This window comes from Procambarus clarkii, chromosome 82, assembly GCF_040958095.1.
Source record: "Procambarus clarkii isolate CNS0578487 chromosome 82, FALCON_Pclarkii_2.0, whole genome shotgun sequence".
In the NCBI taxonomy this organism is placed as follows: domain Eukaryota; kingdom Metazoa; phylum Arthropoda; class Malacostraca; order Decapoda; family Cambaridae; genus Procambarus; species Procambarus clarkii.
The window spans coordinates 4,761,450-4,779,678 of NC_091231.1; the positions used below are offsets into that span (position 1 = coordinate 4,761,450).

General features: G+C 38.4%; 1 protein-coding gene across 50 annotated transcripts in view; it reads right to left on the reverse strand.

Annotated features, from left to right (window-relative positions):
- Nucleotides 1-18,229, reverse strand: part of LOC123764392 (longitudinals lacking protein, isoforms H/M/V) — a 177,414-nt gene that overhangs the window by 80,541 nt on the left and 78,644 nt on the right. For 3 of the 50 annotated variants that reach the window (XM_045752164.2, XM_045752165.2, XM_069315887.1), the window contains exon 5: nucleotides 14,664-16,452. The exons of 27 other annotated variants lie outside the window; for them this stretch is intronic. In XM_045752164.2, the coding sequence (XP_045608120.1) occupies nucleotides 15,667-16,452 (786 nt within the window). In that variant the 3' untranslated portion in view covers nucleotides 14,664-15,666. 20 more of the 50 variants (XR_011225261.1, XR_011225260.1, XR_011225271.1 and 17 more) reach the window with 17 other exon arrangements.

An 18,229-nucleotide genomic window follows, 5' to 3' on the forward strand; every position in this document is an offset into this window, starting at 1 on the left:
TGTTAGACCACGGAGGAAGAATTAAAACAGGAATTTCCTTAAGTACTTTCGTATATTAATACATCTTCAGAAGGAATGTATTAATACCATGGCAGTGGATGGTGCAGGACTGTGCTGGTAATGTCCTTGTGGGGGTGGTGGCTGTTGCTGTTGTGGAAGTGCATGATGGTGAACCGGGTGAGTCTGTAAAACAGAGCAAGGAATACCATGGCAGAATGAAGATGTATATTAATACATCTTCATTCCTTCTGAAGATGTATTAATATACAAAAGTACTTGAGGAAATTCCTGCTTTAATTCTTCCTCTGTGGTCTGAAACTGTCATATATTATATATTATTTTATATATATATATATATATATATATATATATATATATATATATATATATATATATATATATATATATATATATATATATATATATATATACTGTATATATATATAAAAATACACACACACACACACACACACATATCACACAGTATATATTAGTTCAGTACTTACTGTATAAGTAAACAGTGAATGCAATGTTTAAAGCAATGTAACCTTTCCATTTAATCTGTTTAAAATCCATTGTTTTACTTGTAACAAAAATCAAGTACTTTTCATCGTTGAATTTTTCAAGTAGCAGCTTCGCAATATGTATATGGAAAACAAAATAATAATAAATAGCAACAGCAGCACTAAAAGCAGAAATAAATAATAATAATAATAGTATAAATATTTTGACTTTCATAAGCAATGAAAGCATTAGTACAGTATTCTATTTTCAACTCATGATTGGTTTAAACCAAATGCAACAAATTAGTTTCAGAGTACTATAACAATACATAACACCAGAAAAATCAGTCGAATGCAGGACTCAAAGTTTAACAGGGATTGTTAAATTTATGATAGCCACTAAATTAATAATCATAATTTTTTCACAATATAAACACCAATATCCCTTCTGTATCAAGAAAATTCAAATAATTTCTGTTTAGCTCTTAGGAGTCCTGAGTCATATTGAATCTTGGTGGGCATTTGACTGTGTTGCTTTGTCAGAACTCTGCTGCAAGTGATCTGGATGTGACTTTAAAATGTGTGTCTTAAGATTGCCTTTCTGGTTCGATCGATGAGGGCAAAAAGGACAATGGAAGGGCTTCTCTCCCCAATGGATCATCATGTGCCGTTTTAAATTGCGCCTCTGTCTGACGCCATGGAATTCTTTCCCGCACACATGACAGAAATAGTTAGTACGCTCCTCTCCCTGCTGTTCTTGCTGTTGATACCCATGCTGCTGAAGCTGAGAGACCACCTCCTGTGTGTGATACAGCAGTGTCGGCTGCATCTGCAACACACAAGGGCACCGGCATCAGTGTTTCATCCATCCAAGCCCAAACTGCCGGCGCCCCCCTACTATATCCTCACTCTTCATATCTCCTTTCAAAATCCCCTTGCTTACCTAACAACTATAAAAATTATGAAATTTATAACTCGCTTGTAAAACTGTAAACATTACTTGCAATATCAGATTTAGCAAGTATAAAGGAATTTGGCTTAAGGTGTAGTATGCAACTTGTATTTTTATACTGATAAGCAATAGGTAAATTAAAGGCAGTGCAGTTATTATCAATTTATTGCCAACATTTTTAACTCAACTTTTATTTGTACAGTGTCTATTATCCTTCAACTGTAACAAGCTCCCCATAAATGAGACAATAAGTGAAAAGGAGAGGTACAATAATTAACACTGGCTTGTAATGCTTTACAATGACTATAACCTCAAAAACATAATCAATGACTAATGGGAAGATGTGAATGATGGCTGTGGACCTTCTGGTGGTACTCCCTCCATGCCCATTCCCACAACCAAAGAACTAGGATGAGGTGAGAGATGTGCAGGTAATGCTCCCTCCATGTTCAACCCTCCAATCAGTGCACTTGGGTGAGGCGAGGAGTGAAGCCTCTCCCCCACCTGCCCATGCCTACGTTCCAGGTGGCGCTTCAGATGAGCCTTTTGTGTGGCACGGTAGGAGCAGTGAGGACAGGGGAAGGGACGTGTTCCTGTGTGAGTGAGCAGGTGGTGGGCCAGGTTCTGTCGGCGGTTGCGACCCTGGAAGGCCTTCCCACAAACTGGACACACAGCTGCACCGCACCCGCTGCCCACCGCCTGGAACAACAACACATCAACCCTCACGCCCACTCCATGCCACCAGCATCACTTGCCCAGAACTTCCACCAATATTTAACTTTCCATTTTCAGTATATTAATAAAAAAAAAAATTATTTTACTCTGAAACAAAATAATAATCTAAAACTTCAATATTACTCCCAATGTTTTCTTGCTGAAACCACTTCAAATATAAATTTCCTTAACCCTTTATGCCAAGATGTTAAGGACTATCAATTCCAGTAGCTAAATATTTTAACAACAAAAGTGTTCAAGTAGAATTACTTTATCATTATCAAAACCATCTTACGCAAAAGATTCCTGCTGATGCACTCCTATCATGGTTTTGGTTGCTGAGGGGAGGTGGATGGAGGGAGCTGGGGATCAGGATTAGATGGAGGAGAGTGAGGTGGAGCCAGAGACAGAGATGCAGGCAGATGTGGTGGTGTCAAGTGGTGAGCTGAAGGAGGATGGTTGTCACGCCAAGTACTGGCTGCAGGCCTAGGCGAGTGTATGCGCTCCAGATGCATCTGGAGGTGGGCCTTACGCTTAGCACGGTAGGGGCAGTGTGGACAGGGGAAAGGGGTCTCGCCCGTGTGGATACGCATGTGGGTGCTCAAGTTCTGGTGGCGGTTGCGCCCACGGAACACCCGCCCACACACGCAGCACATCACCATCGCCATAGCTGCAGCCACCACACCGCCGCTACCCTGCAACACAACACCGCTCAGCTCCACCCACTACAGCCCCCACCATCACCCATATACAGTACTGTATACAAAAGATGGACAAAAGTTTGTATACCTCATATTTAATTGAACATATATTTTGTAATACATAATGTCAAACAATTTGTAAGAGACGATAAGTCACAATAACATAGCTGAAGACATGAAGACTAAATTATCAACCATTATCAAGTCAATTGGGATAAATCGACTTGATAATGGTCCAGGACAGACCGAAACGTCGTCGTCTCCTCATCTTCTGGCAAGTGTTTAGTCTTCAATTTTTAAGAGATTACATAGTGCACAAACTTTTGACCATCTTTGTATCCTTTAATTATAAATACTACCACTTTATTTTATATCTTCTATATTAAATAACTCCAATGCTACCACTTTTGAACATACTAAAAAGTCTGCAATCATGACTTAAATTTTTGGTGGAAAAATTTGTTCAAAAGGGCCAAAGAAAAAATGTGTGGTACTAGCTGCCTATAGAAACTCCTATTTAGGGTTATGTATTAATGTTAAAACATATTTGTATCTTTGGGAAAACAGTGCATTTACTGCATCCTTCACAAGCCCATGAGATGAACATATTATTTTGTTTAATATTTAAAATCAAGTGATATAATAAAGCACAGAATACAGGTTAAAATTAAATTGTGAATATTTTTATCAAGCCATGGTCAATGTTTTATTTGTGCACTTTTCTTTTGTGCCTAAACATTTTTGGAATAGTCTGCCAAATACCAAGATAACTCATTCCAATCATGAGTGTTTTATCAGCTCAAATTACCCATGATATACACCATGCCTTTGTCAGTTACATGAGAAGCAAAAGTTGTAAACGCTTAATTTTGAAGCCAGCAACATCACTGCCTTATAAGATCATTTTACGGAGCACTGGGCACATTCGTATAAATAGTTTCTGGATGCAAGCGCAAAATGTGACCTTTCATGTGTGGCTTTTGTCTGGCCATGTAGGGGCAATGAGGGCAAGCATAAGGTCGTTCCCCAGTGTGAGTGAGTATGTGTTGTTGCAGGTTCTGGTGGCGGTTGCGGCCACGGAACGCCTTGCCGCATGCAGGACATATGGCAATCCGCTCCACCCCCAGCACCTGTAACAACACAACGCCGCCATCAGTCTCATCCACCAGTACAGTGTGTTCCATTACCAAATTGAAAATGCTCTCAAATCTATAGTTCTTTATTATAAAAGTTTGTTCAGGCTTTTGGCTAATAATTAAACAAGGGCAACAGCACAACCAGAGTATAACTTTTATATTTTACCTAATTTAAGTTAAAAATTTCTGGCCATTAAAGAATACAAATAATAACTACTTTAATTTAAGTATAAGACAGTACTGTACCACATATTTCCATATTAAAACTATTGTACAGTACTGTGAAAGTATAAACAAAGCAGTCTCAAAAAATGAATCTCATTGTCAGCCAGTAACCTCTAAAGTATTTACAAATTTGTCTGCAATATACTAAGCACCCCCGCCAATGAAATATGTAGTAAGTAACAATAGCATAATGTGGGAAACGAAACTTTTTTTTTTTAAAAGATGAACCTTTATTTTCACGAAAACCTATCATTAAAAAAAATGAGAGAAATATGACTACTGTATTATAAATGGTTGTACAAAGCATGAGCTCTTTACACCAAAAAGATCACCTTTCGTACTATTGTAGGGCCCAAGACAATAGCCAAGCCAAATTTCTCCTCGTTTTAGTACAGTATATATATATGTGTACTAAATTAGACCTAAGAATGTTTATTTAGTCCTAGAACAGTTGGGTTCATTGGTAATCTATAATTTTTTATTGTCTTAGAATTCCAATACTAAAGTACAAAAATTTTAACATTTTTGTGCAAAAGTTCATATTTTGTACATTCCATCCATGGAAGCTATAAGTTTTAAAATTTTCAGTAAATGGAAAACCTTATGAAATGCTTTAATATAAACTAGGGAAAGGTTGTCTGAGAGTAAAGATAATCTTCCAATGGTATTCTCCAACCGCAATACACCACACATAATTTATAAAAAAATACAGTAAGATCAATATACTGTAGTATAAATTACCAAAAAGATTTTCCTAAAAACCTGCTCAAAAATATTCCCAAAACAATAACCTCACCTCCCCCTACCCTTCACAAACCTCGCCTACCCCACCCACCCCCTCCACAAACTTGCCTGTATTTTATTTCAACTTCAAAAATATTTATTCCACAAAGTTGAACGGTTTCTAGGACCTTTTTAAGCATATGGCATTATTCCCATTCCTAAGTGGCCATTCACTAACAAGAATATAGCCAATGCAAATTTTCAAAAAATTCCCACAAAAAGAAATGTTCAATTTATAGGTTTCAACAAACAGAATTCGTTGTTACAGTACTTTATTTACACAAAAATATAAAATCAAAGAAAATAGTTTAATCGGCAATCAAACACAAAAACTTCATGAGTGGGGCTGAGGCAGTTTAAAGAACCATGTTTCTATACACAAGCATTAAAAATGTGACTAACAAGGGAGAAACCATTGCCCAGTGTTGTCAAATGAAAGTTTCTAGCATTGGCAATAAAAATATTTTGCTAAATTATTCTACAATTTATAGACAATAAATATGTTCAATATAACCAACAGGTAAACTTTCAGAAAATAAACATTTACTGCTGGAAAAACCCAAATTAAGACTTCATCCATTAAGCAAGTGTTAAAAAAAAAAAGTCACTTGAATTCCACACTACTGCAGTACTGACATTTAATTTAGAACAGCATGTTTAGTTTTAATATGAATTTTGAGATTGCTCAAACGGTTAGCTCGATGTGGGCAGTGAGGACAGTGGAAAGGCTTCTCCCCAGTATGAGTCATCATGTGGTAGTGCAGGTGTTGCCTCTTGTTACGTCCGTTGAACAACTTGCGACACACTGGGCAAACTAAGGCGACCCTTGTGCCGATGGGCACCCCCACAGAGAAGTCCTGCCTGCCCTGAAAAGATAAAATATCTTCGCTCAATGGCATGCCCTTATCCAGGTTGCCTTTCCACTGCTGCAGCGTTTCTACACTTAAAATAACTGGCTATGCTTTTATAGCATAGGACTGCATACACTGTATTTTCATTTCTGCATCGGCTGTGGAACAGCATTAAGGCCTAGATCCAATCCATGAATGCTTCTAATGTGTTCTCGTAAGTGGTCTCTGCGGCTGGTTCTGTGTGTGCAGAAGGGACACAAATGGGGCTTCTCCCCAGTGTGTGTCTTGAGGTGATGGCTCAGGTGCTGGCGGCGGTTTCTGCCATTGAAGATCTTGCAGCACACAGGACACATCAGGGGTAGTCGCATGGTCTGGAAAGAGAACACAGCCACCCCTCAGGATATCAAGTTCCTCTTCAATTATTTATGAATAAAAATAAACTTCCAGAATGGTTACTCTATCACATTCCTGGAAGCTATACATCTGCTGCCTTTCATTTATATGTGACCATGTGAAGTTGAAGGATCTTGGTATTGGCTGATCAAATTCCCACCCATATTCCCGGGAAGGTTTTCCAGATGTTTTAATCTCATATGCATCTTCAAGTTATCCTTGCGGTTAGCTCTGTGAGGGCAGAAGGGACAACAAAAAGGCTTCTCCCCTGTATGTGTGTTGAGGTGGTTGGAAAGGTGTTGCCGCTTGTTTCTGCCAGAGAATGCCTTGTTGCACACGAAGCACATCAGGGGCACGTCGTTGGTTATCGCCCCCTGCAACAGAGAACACCCTCCTCTTAGCACCACACCATTGTGCACTCCATTTTACTAACAAGGGCTTGAACTATGTGCTCACATCCATGCCACATATCTTCTACACCTGATAAAACATTCAGAATACATATACATTTAGGTGTGTAGTAACTACAAATCCTTATGATTTCACAAATTGAATTCTGCTACTGATCTCAATTCCATTGTTACTGCTACTGAAGTAGTCCACTATCACTATTTATTATGTCAGGAGACCTTAATGGGGACCTAGCTGACTGCCCTTGGAGCTGCACATCAGTTGACTTGCCCATGAAAAATGGCTCATGCATATGATTTTGAACATTCGAAACATCCACTGCTGCAGACTGTGTCTGAGCTTGGGGAATGTGACGAGAACGAATATGAATTTTCATGTTATCACTTCGGTTAGCTCGGTGTGGGCAATAGGGGCACTGGAAGGGTTTGTGAGCTGTGTGAGTGATCATGTGGTACTGGAGGTTCTGACGTTTGTTTCTCCCGGTGATAATCTTGCCACATACCGGGCATAATAACGCCTCCCCACTGCCTCTCACGCCCACACCTGCCTGCAAAGACAAGGCACCGCGTCAGCCCACCCAACTTGACCCAGGAAAAACACAAACAATATTAATATTCTGTAACATTATTGTTATTCCAGTATCCCGAACAAAATATATGACAAAGGAATTTCATCAGAAAATCTTTTTGTCTAACATTTGAGCATCTACATCATAATGCAGTAAATATTTAAATTGTCCACCTTCCCATTTTCATGTGAAAATGCTACTGAAAGTTGTTTTCAGTCGTGTTCCTCAATGTATTATCTACGCATACAGTAGTACTGTTGTTTATATGGAATAATAAAAATGCTGAAGCAGAACCAAATGAACTCGCCAAGTTGTGCTTGCAGGGGTTGAGCTTTGGCTCTTTGGGTCCCGCCTCTCGACTGTCAATGAACTGGTGTACAAATTCTGGAGCCTATTGATGTATCAAATCTACATTTGAAACTGTATATGGAGTCTGCCTCCACCACATCATTGCTTAATGCATTTCATTTGTTAATTACTGACACTGAAAAAATTCTTTCTAATGTCTCTGTGGCTCATTTGGTTACTAAGTTTCTACCTGTGTCCCCTTGTTCATGATCCACCCATGCTAAATAGTGTCTTGGTCCACCCTGTCAATTCCCCCTGAGAATTTTGTAGGTGGTTATCATGTCTCCCCTTACTCTTCTGTCTTCCAGGGATGTGAGGTTTAACTCTCGCAGCCTTTCCTTGTAGCTCATACCTCTCGGTTCTGGGACTAGTCCCAGCAATGTATTACACACAGAGTGGTCAGAAACATAGTGAAGAACATAGGTAGTAAATGCTTAATGAGTGCAAGGAGTAGCAAGTGTACCTGAATGCAGCAAAAGAAAAACTAAATGAACATTAATATCTGAGAACAGAGCTCATAAGACCCATAATATTCAGACACCCTCCATGGAAAAGCCTAAGAAAATAAGAAAGAATTATATGTTTGTAATATGGAACACTTGAAATTCATCAGTGTATTTGCAAATGTGCACACATACATTTGCAGATATATAAGTTGTACACAAATTTTGTAAATACGAATTGTGTGTAAATTCAGACAACCTGTAATGTAACCCCCCCCCCCACATACAAATGAAGAAGAGGTAAACAAGATTGACAATTCATGCATGTATTCATACCAAAATGGCACACTTTCTTGAATTTCCAACAAATTGTTAAGTATAAGCAATAAATAGCACACGGTTAAAATTTTAATTTTATGGTAATTTTCCCTCGATGTACAATGCTACTAAAGGCCACTAAAATTTTCTATTAAATAATGTTTTCTATAGCTGATAAATTGGGTAAATTTGGATAATTTTTTCTTAACTTGAATTCTTGGTGCACCCCACTGTAAAAATTACTGTACTTCTGAACTGTATTCTCTTCGTATGCTATTTGATCCAAATAATTCAAAGGAGATGAGCTATTTACACACTCCTCATCTTGTATATGAAAATGTAGCTGGGTTGGGCTGCAGTGGACCACTGTGATGGGCTAGGTGTGCATGGACAGTGAGGATATGCCGCCTGAGAGTGGGTCGGTGGCTGCTGCGATAGGGACAATGTGGGCAGAGATGTGGTCGCTCGCCCGTATGTGTCAAAGTGTGCTGCTTCAGGTTGTGTTTCCGGGAGCGGCCGGAGAACACCTTGCCACACACGCCGCACTGCACAACTTCCTCCTTACACCCACTCTGCAAAGCAAACACACACACCCTCAGCTTTCCAAACAACCCTATACAGCTTAGAAAAGTATATTGTGAATCCTAACATGTATCCCCTATCAACGGTTTAGTGCACAGGTTTTCTAAAATTAAAAACTGTACAACACAGCTACTTACAAAACCTGCAAACGTTTACTAGCTATCAGTTCTTGTGTGCATTTTGTGTTGGGTTGTAGTTTCTTCATAGGATAATCATATCAAGTCTCTACGACAACCAAATTTATACCATGGCCAAAGACAGCGTTCCAAGGATGTAAAGATATACTATACAGTCTATTGAGATTGGTGGTCAAGAACCCAGTGAATGAACAAGGATTAGGTAGGCACATATAAAGAAATTAACTTTTAATTCCTCTTCAAAGTCAATTTGTGTTATGTTCATTAATAAAAAAATTCTTCATGTCTGACACTTCATATAAATGATGTATAGATACAATATTCGGTTAGGAAGCAAACAGACAGGACTTTAATTCTGTAAGCCACAAGTACACCTTATAAATTATAAGATTTTAAAGTAACGTCTCATCTTTGTTAAATTAAATACAGGTCACTTTCTGGATTATTTCCATTCCCACCCTTAATTCATTGAAGACATATGGGAGGTCAAAGTGGACTTTGTTGCCCTAATTTCTTCCATGTTAGAGAGAGAGGACAAGCTATATGGTGGTAAGAGTGAAGTTCCATGTACTGAACGTATGTGCTTTAGAAGATTGGGTTTGTAATTTGCCCTGTGTGGGCAATGTGGGCAAGGGTAAGGCTTCTCGCCAGTGTGAATAAGAAGGTGGTGGCGCAGGTTCTGACGACAGTTCTTGCCAGTGATGCAGCGGCCACACACCGGGCAAGTGAGGTACTCCCGGATCTCCTCACCCACTACGCTGCCAATCAGACCCTGCAACAAGACCACGCACTCAGTGGCTTCCGCTCCATCATTTAGTATATCGTTTACCTATAGATCTCGTACACTTGTGTTCCTCACTCCATTGTGCGTGTGTGTAATTACCTAAGTGTGTGTGAGTAATGCAGCAATATATATTTGACAGGTTCATATAGTTAAACTATCCTCTTTTCAAATTGTATTTTTATTCACCATTTAGCTACATGGTACTTAAATCACAAGTTCATACTCAATAAGAATAATAAAGAAAAAACTGCCCTTAGTTCCAAATTATAGAAGATAAATAACAAAAACAAAATAATTTTCCATCTTTGAAACATACATGAAAGGAAACTTTAACTAAATAAAAAATTACTTAACAAAAACAGGTAATGTAGTTGTATAAAAAAATCAAAGCACGAGTTTTAGTTATTCAAAAATGCTTAACAAAAACTACAAAAGGACAAATCACTCTAGCTTAGTATATTTACTTGAAAATAATTTAAAGGCCTTTATATTTTTTACTATAAAGAATATCCCTTATTAATGCCTCAAGGGATAATAACTACACTTAAAACAAAAGTGATTCTGCATGAAGAATATAGCAAGAGCTGAAGCTGGCAACTTGTCTGCAAGATTAATGCTGCTTCATGTAGGGTTGGTATGAGTTGGGGTAACTCGATGTATTGCCCTGATGTGCTTGATAAGGTTAGACCTGAGGGCAGTGCGATGTGGACAATGTGGGCAGATATGGGGACGAAGGCCAGTGTGGGTCAGAAGATGGCTCTCTCGCCGCTGGCGTAGATTCCTACCACGAAACTCCTTCCCACACACTTCGCACACCAGGAGACGCTCATCACAGGGAACACCCATCACTGCCAACGAACTCTGGAATGGAGATACCGGCCATTCCAGCACATGCACACAGCTAAAACAGAATATTCAAAAACCATTGCAACTCCATACAACAAATTCAAAATCCAAATACTGAACAATACAGTACTATACTTGGATTATTGCTAATATAAAACTAGTACTGGCACTTTTCTCATCAGCTTTGGTCACTTGTTTCCCTCATGTCTTCCACCACACGAGAAAACCCAGGGATAGAAACAGTTGCACTCATTATCGAAATGCCTTCTGAGATGTTGGAAGACGGCAATGTTTGTGCTAAGCCATGGGTGGAAATGGGGTCTCTAGGAAGAAAGTGATCTCTATGCACAGTGCGAATATGGCGGTCCAGTGTAAACTTGTGGTGTGCACAGTAGGGACAGTAGGGGCAGTGGTGGGGGCGCTCTCCTGAATGGGTCGACAGGTGATACTGTAGACGCTGTCGACGGTTGCGACCAGTGATGAGCTTGCCACACACTGAGCAGGCTAGGGCCTCAGGTTCACCCCCACCACTCTTCCCGCTGCGAACCCCGCCCTGTAAAGAATGACACTATCTGAAGGTCACTACCACTGAATCTTAAGAAAAGAAACTCTCCAATTACTATGCCTCAGATGGGGAAGGACCTGTGCAATACAGTATTTGGCCCAGAAAAACATAAAATTTCAGGATCACAGAACTTAAAATTGAGGCATGTTGTTCATGCAAAGGATCTTGATACCTAAACTGTGTGATCCATGAATCAGCACATCTTTAGATTCACTTTGAAAGACTTTCCTTTTTGTTCTTTAACTGAAGTACAAAGTTCTCAAAGTCACTGATTCCAATTTTCCAACTTTGATGTTTGAATATTTATAATATTTGAGTTTTCTATATATGATGTCTGAGCACTTTGCATGTTGCGATCTTTATGCACTGTTCGTATATGTCGATTCAGGTTGAACTTGAGGCTGGCACGATGTGGACAGTATGGGCATTGGAAATGCCTCTCACCAGTGTGGGTCAGCATGTGGTACCTGAGCTTTTGCTTGCCATTAATTCCACTGACGCACTTGCCACAGACGGGACACACCACGGGCGCCACCGCCTGCAACAGAGAGGGGAGCGGCTATCACTCCTTTGCTGCCACCACACACGTTGTGGGATAATGGCTCAGGTTGACAGCATCATAGCATATATGTATAAGAAATATTTAGAAATTTACAGAAGATAGTAACATGGAAACTAAATGTTAAAAAAAATCAAGAGTCAATATATACAAACCATTTCTCGAAATGGTAGCAAATAAGTTAATGTACATACAGAATAAATAAGGAGGGATTTTGTTGGTACAGCATTCATATCTTTTAATACACCAAAACTGTTAGTCACAATATCAAATCAAAGATAAAAAGCCCAAGTATGCTACCATCTTTAAAACCTACCATAACAATTCATTAGTGTATTACCAAAACAATGTTCATATCTTTTCAAGGGCCAATAAGTTCTTATCTTGCCAGTTTCCAGGCATGCAATATATCTTGGTGCAAAAGTTGAACAGATGATAAAAGTAAAACTGTTGTTGAACTCCACATCAGCACAAGTTTCTTAACTATTCCAAATGTCTTTACTGCCTTAGGGAAGGACCATGTGATGTCAAAACTCAGCTACTGGGCAGCTGATCCTTATGAAGAGCACGGATGTGCTTGTGCAGGTTGAACTTGAGTCTCGCTCGGTGAGGGCAGAATGGGCAGGCATGGGGCTTCTCACCGGTGTGGGTAAGTGTGTGATACCGCAGTCGCTGGTGTTGGTTGCGCCCCGCAAACACCTTGTTGCAGAAGGGACACATCAGGGCCCGAAGGCCAACGCCCTGCAACACAACACCACAGTCACAACCTCCGAATCTACCTCATTACTTGCACATCAACTATGGCGTCAACTCCACCCTTACTCCCTACTCAACAGGAGATTATGAGCCCAAATATCAACAAGATAGATTAGTGTTAAAGTGAATAAAACCACATTTCTTCAAATTTTGATGAAGCTATCTTCCGCTACATTTTTAGAAGTTCTAAATTTCTAACTAATAACCACAAACTATTTATCGTTCTTTTCGCAAAACTAAGTTACTGAAAACTATCCAACCTTCTTGCATATTCATGCACAATATAACTGAAGCAATGTTAAACAAACAAAAAGTTACAAAAGAACCTTTTAAGACACTGCCAAAATAAACATTTTCTAAAAAAATTTATTTCACTTCACTCCCAAATTTTTTTCTCTGTTTTTTGATAAGGGAAATTGAAAGTCTGATAATGAAAGTCACTGTGTATGTTTCGTATATGTTTGATGAGATTATATTTGAGTGTGGATTTGTGCGGGCAATATGAACACTGGTGATGCTTTTCCCCAGTGTGGATCATCATATGGAATCCAAGGTTCTGTTTGCGGTTGCGACCACCAAAGGATTTACCACAGACGGGGCAGGCCAAACACATCACTGCCTGCAATGAAGAAACGCTTTTGTAAGACAGTATGTCAAGCCTTCTGCAACTCTGTCTTAAACTTTCAATAGTTCATCAACGAAGCTTCGGTTCAACAAAAGATTTTGGCTTATAACTTCTAATTATGTTCCAACGAATTTTTTCGATCCATTTCAGACTAATAAAGCTGAATGGGCATCAGCTTTTATTTAGCTTATTAATATCTATTTAACTGAAGAGGTGGAATATAGCTTATAACTCCAGAGAGAGAGTATTCCACTTTTAGCAATGTAGTACTAGTAAACTTACTGCTATCTTGATTAATAAATTTATACTAACAGCAAAACTCCAGAAAACCTCCCTTTTCTTTCTACTATTGTATAAGATTCAATTCAAATATTATTTGACAGATATTTTCAACTAATGTTGCACATCAAAAATTATTAACAAACTGCCCTTGACAGTAGAGAGCATCCAGTCGGATCATCACCTGTAATTAGCATATTCAGTTTGTGTACTGCACAGGTTTATGCTTGGCTTGGATGTGCTTGGTTAGGTTGAACTTTAGGTTGGCTCGGTGTGGACAGTATGGGCATTTGAAGGGCTTAATGCCTGTGTGAATAACTGCATGCCTACGGCAGTCTTTTGCATTATTGAAGGTCTTGCCACAAGTTGGGCAGGCAAACACCTTGTCGATAGTCTTCACCAGTCTCGCCGTGCCCATCTGCTGCCTATTAGCCGTGGGAGAAGCTGCAAGCATCTCAGACAGGCCACCAGTAGATGAAGAAATCCTGCATTGTGGGGGATGCACCCCCCCTCTCTGCTTGCCTATAACTTCTAGATCCCAGGTGGTATAGGCGCTCCACTCCCCTGAGCCCTGCAACACAAGGGTGTGCTTCAGGCTTTACGCCAGCTCTACCCGCGTAATACTCCCAAAAATATTATCACATACTAATTAAAGACAGACACAGATAATCACATCTGTTCCTGAAACTGCAATGAATGGATATTTAACAAAAAAAATTAATGAAACAAGATTTTAAAGCAAAAAATTGGGCGCTCCAGATGTCCTGAGAAATTACATTAATAATTTCTGGAATTATTAAACGAATCTTGAAAAATATCTGTTGGAGGCCCTTGCAGTGACTAGTTTATGCTGTTAACATATCATTTACCAGTTACAAATACATTACTTGAATCTATTGTTATACAGCTAAACTTACATTTGATAAGAAAGAAAATACCATTTGTTCCCATTCCTGAAACTCCAATAAAACATTCCATTCATTGAACATATATATAAGCATATTTCATATGACTTAATTTTTGTGTGCATATATTATATGGCTGATTTTACTTTCTCAGGTATAGTGTGTTAACAATCATGAGGTTTCATGAAACTTTAGAGACTATTACAACAGGCGTATTTTGGCAACACCTACTCCCAGCAAGTGTTGTAATTCTAGGAGTTGAGAGTGGAAACCACTTAATAATTTTATCATACTTTATTGAGACAATCTACTTTTGGCTCTTGCCCTAAATAGGGAATACATTGAGAAGCCAAACAATTTCTGCTGAATTTGTTAGTGTTTACAAAACATAATTGTTCTAATGCAAATAAAGGAATCTAGGAAAAGGGATCAATACAAATTTATATAACAAATTATGAATCCTTTGAAGTTTAACAATTTCTAGTTCCCTAGCCATTTATCATTGTTTAGAACATTTAGCTCTACTACTCAAAATTAGTGAAGATCCCTGCAGTCTTCACACTTAAGGTAACTGAACCAACTTGCCATTTGAAAGAACACAATCTCGAGCAAAATTAAATGAAAAGCAGAAAACTGTTTAGCTAATGTTCTTAATACAGGCATCAAATTTTGCTAAAGACCAAAACCTATGAGAACATACTAAATTTATAGTTTTTTTATCTATTGGAAGAGGGTAGACTTGTAATGTCATGATTGTAACACATTAACTGTTCACCTCTACATTACAAAAAATGTGTTTAGAGCAAGCTGTTTCCTTGTTAGGGCAATGATTGCATGTGTCTCGTTCTGATATGTCGGGTAAGGTTTGGGTGCTGATTAGCCCTGTATGGACAGTGGGGACACTGGAAAGGCCGGACACCAGTATGAGTCCGCATGTGTCTCTTCAGATCACCAGCCCAACCAAAGGCTTTACCACAGAGGGCACATTCATGGGTCCGGTTGGTCCTGGTGTGAGAGGAGGACCTGGCGAGGGGTGGCCAGGGGTGACCTACCCCCATGACCACCTCTTCTCGCCTCTTTACACGCATGACTGGCAGCTCTCCCTCCTCCCCCTGCAACACATAAACCTACTCAGAACGTTTTTCACGAATCAAATACAACAGTAGCACCAAAACTCTACATTCTAAGTACAGCAAGACATTTCCCAAAAATCTCAGCTGTGAGAAGAAATGTAGTCTAAGTTCAATTTCTCATTTTGTTTTTACTAAAATCAAATACCATTCTATTTGGGATGTAGCTGACTTTCTTGATTTATCAAAATCTGGCCCTGTTGGTTTGGCAGTATCTGTAACTCCTGGCTAGAGAAAACTCGAGTTTCCTGATGTAGGGGAATGCCAGCTTCATGAATAGTATGCACATTCATCTCATGACTGAGATTATTTGCAACTTCTCTGGAAGAGTGAATGTTAATCTCCCTGTTCACAGACGTATTAGCTTCCCTACCAAGAGCAACATTTAGTTCTCGATTAAGATGTATATTTAACTCCTGACCAGATGATGTACAAATTTCGTGATTTGAGGCCATGAAACTTTCTTGGTGGTTTATTTGAATTTCTTGGCTATGAGAAATACGAACATCTCTATTGGGAGAAACATTACTGTCTCCACTCGGAAGAGCCTGAACTTCCTGACTGGGAGCTGTGTGATTTCCAAGAGTGAGTGGAATTTCAACTGCCAGATTAGCAATTTCACTCCTTGGCCCAAGTAATATTTCACTTTCCTGGTAAGATATCTGATTACCGTGACTAGTCAACATATCTACTTCCTCAGCCCCATCACTCTCACATGGCCTATTCAGCAATGCTGAAGTTAACAGATCACGATGTCTGTTACGAATGTGGCGAATTAGATTATATTTCAAAGCTGACCTGTGAGGGCAAATGGGACATTTAAAGGGCTTTTCTTTTGTGTGTGTTAGAAAATGATACTCAAGATTTTGTTTCCAATTCCTTCCGTTGAATACTTTCCCACAAACTTTGCAAACATTCCCAAGCAGTTCGGCTCCAATCTGTAAAAGAAAATAGCCTTCATCAGACTACAATCACCTCAACTCCACGACAACACTAACCCAGATCGGAACTTGGTACTATTTTACAGCACTGTTTTCGTCTCGCAATCCATTTTCATAAAATTATTACCATTCTAAAAGCGCCTTCCTTTTTTTTCCAAATACCACGTTTAGTTAAAGTTAAAAACATCACATTATATTATATATATATATATATATATATATATATATATATATATATATATATATATATATATATATATATATTATAGTGAGGTGAGCCCTGGTAATTCAAGTTTGAATCCTGGACGGGTCAAAGAAGAGCTTATTGATTGGATTTGCAAACATTCGAACCTTCTTTATATTCAGTATGTATGTATGTATGTATGTATGTATGTATGTATGTATGTATGTATGTATGTATGTATGCATGCATGCATGCATGCATGTGTGTGTGTGTGTAAAAAAAAAAAATTATATATATATATATATATATATATATATATATATATATATATATATATATATATATATATATATATATATATATATATATATATATATAATGTATATATATAGATAGCATACTTAATAGCCAGGATGCAAAATTTGGCCAAGTATGCAAGATCTCATTTGCCTGACAGGCAGAGTATTTTTTGTTATGTTTAAATGTTTCTTTTCAAATTGGTTTATTTGAATTCATATTATATTAAGAACATGAATTACGTACTGATTTAGTTATACAGTATTATGTTTGATCAAATTTATGTTAGTTTTATCCCCCCAACAAAATTAAAATATATTATATATTATACCATATTTGCCGGCATATGAGACACTTTTTTTTAATTTTCAAATGTACAGTATCAAAAAATTCCGGTGCGTCTAATGCGGTAGCATTATGGATGTGAGACCGAGTGACTTATGTTAGGGAGCCCGTAGAGCATACTGGCTAAGGGTTGGGGGGGGGGGGGGGGGGGGTAGAAATAGCCTAAGCTACTCTCCCTTTGAGATGTATTTCTTACTTGTCTCAATAAACATACTTGAACTTGGATTGGCTAAGTTCGCTAGACACAAAAATCTTCACTAATAATAAAATATTGAAAAGCCAAATTATTACAGTAAATTGTGTTAATAATAATCAAATATTGAAAACAAGCCCAGTTATCACATTTATGCCATACATTATTTAATGACTGTGTTACCTGTAAGACACATTTATTCATTATCTAAATGAAATAAGCTCCTGGAAATTTCAAAGTCGCCCAAAGAAACTTCAACTTGCCCCACCTGTCAGCCATCTGCAATAAGTGAATGACAACAAAACCAGAGAGCTGTGATGGTGCGCCACCACCAGGTGCGCTACCCTGGTGGCCTGATGTGGTAGCACAGAACATTACCTCCGGAAATACAAGGTTCACATCCTGTACTGCATAGCAATTTTCTTACCAAAAATATAAACAATTATGGTATACAGCTGATCTTAAAGGAGGTAAGAGTTGGGGTACAAAAACCTCTTTAAAATATCTTTCAATAAATGTATGATGAAACAACAAGCAAATAGTTTTTTTGGGTCCACAAAATATTGTAAAATAAGGGTGCGTACTATGCGAGAATGCGACTTTTATGCTGGCAAATACAGTATTTGACTTGCGACAGTGATAGAATCTATGACAATTTTAATGTATTCCAATGGGTTTTTTTATTTTACTTGTAATAGTTATGCTGTGTGTATGTTATTGCCACACATTTAGTAATTATATATTCACAGTACATC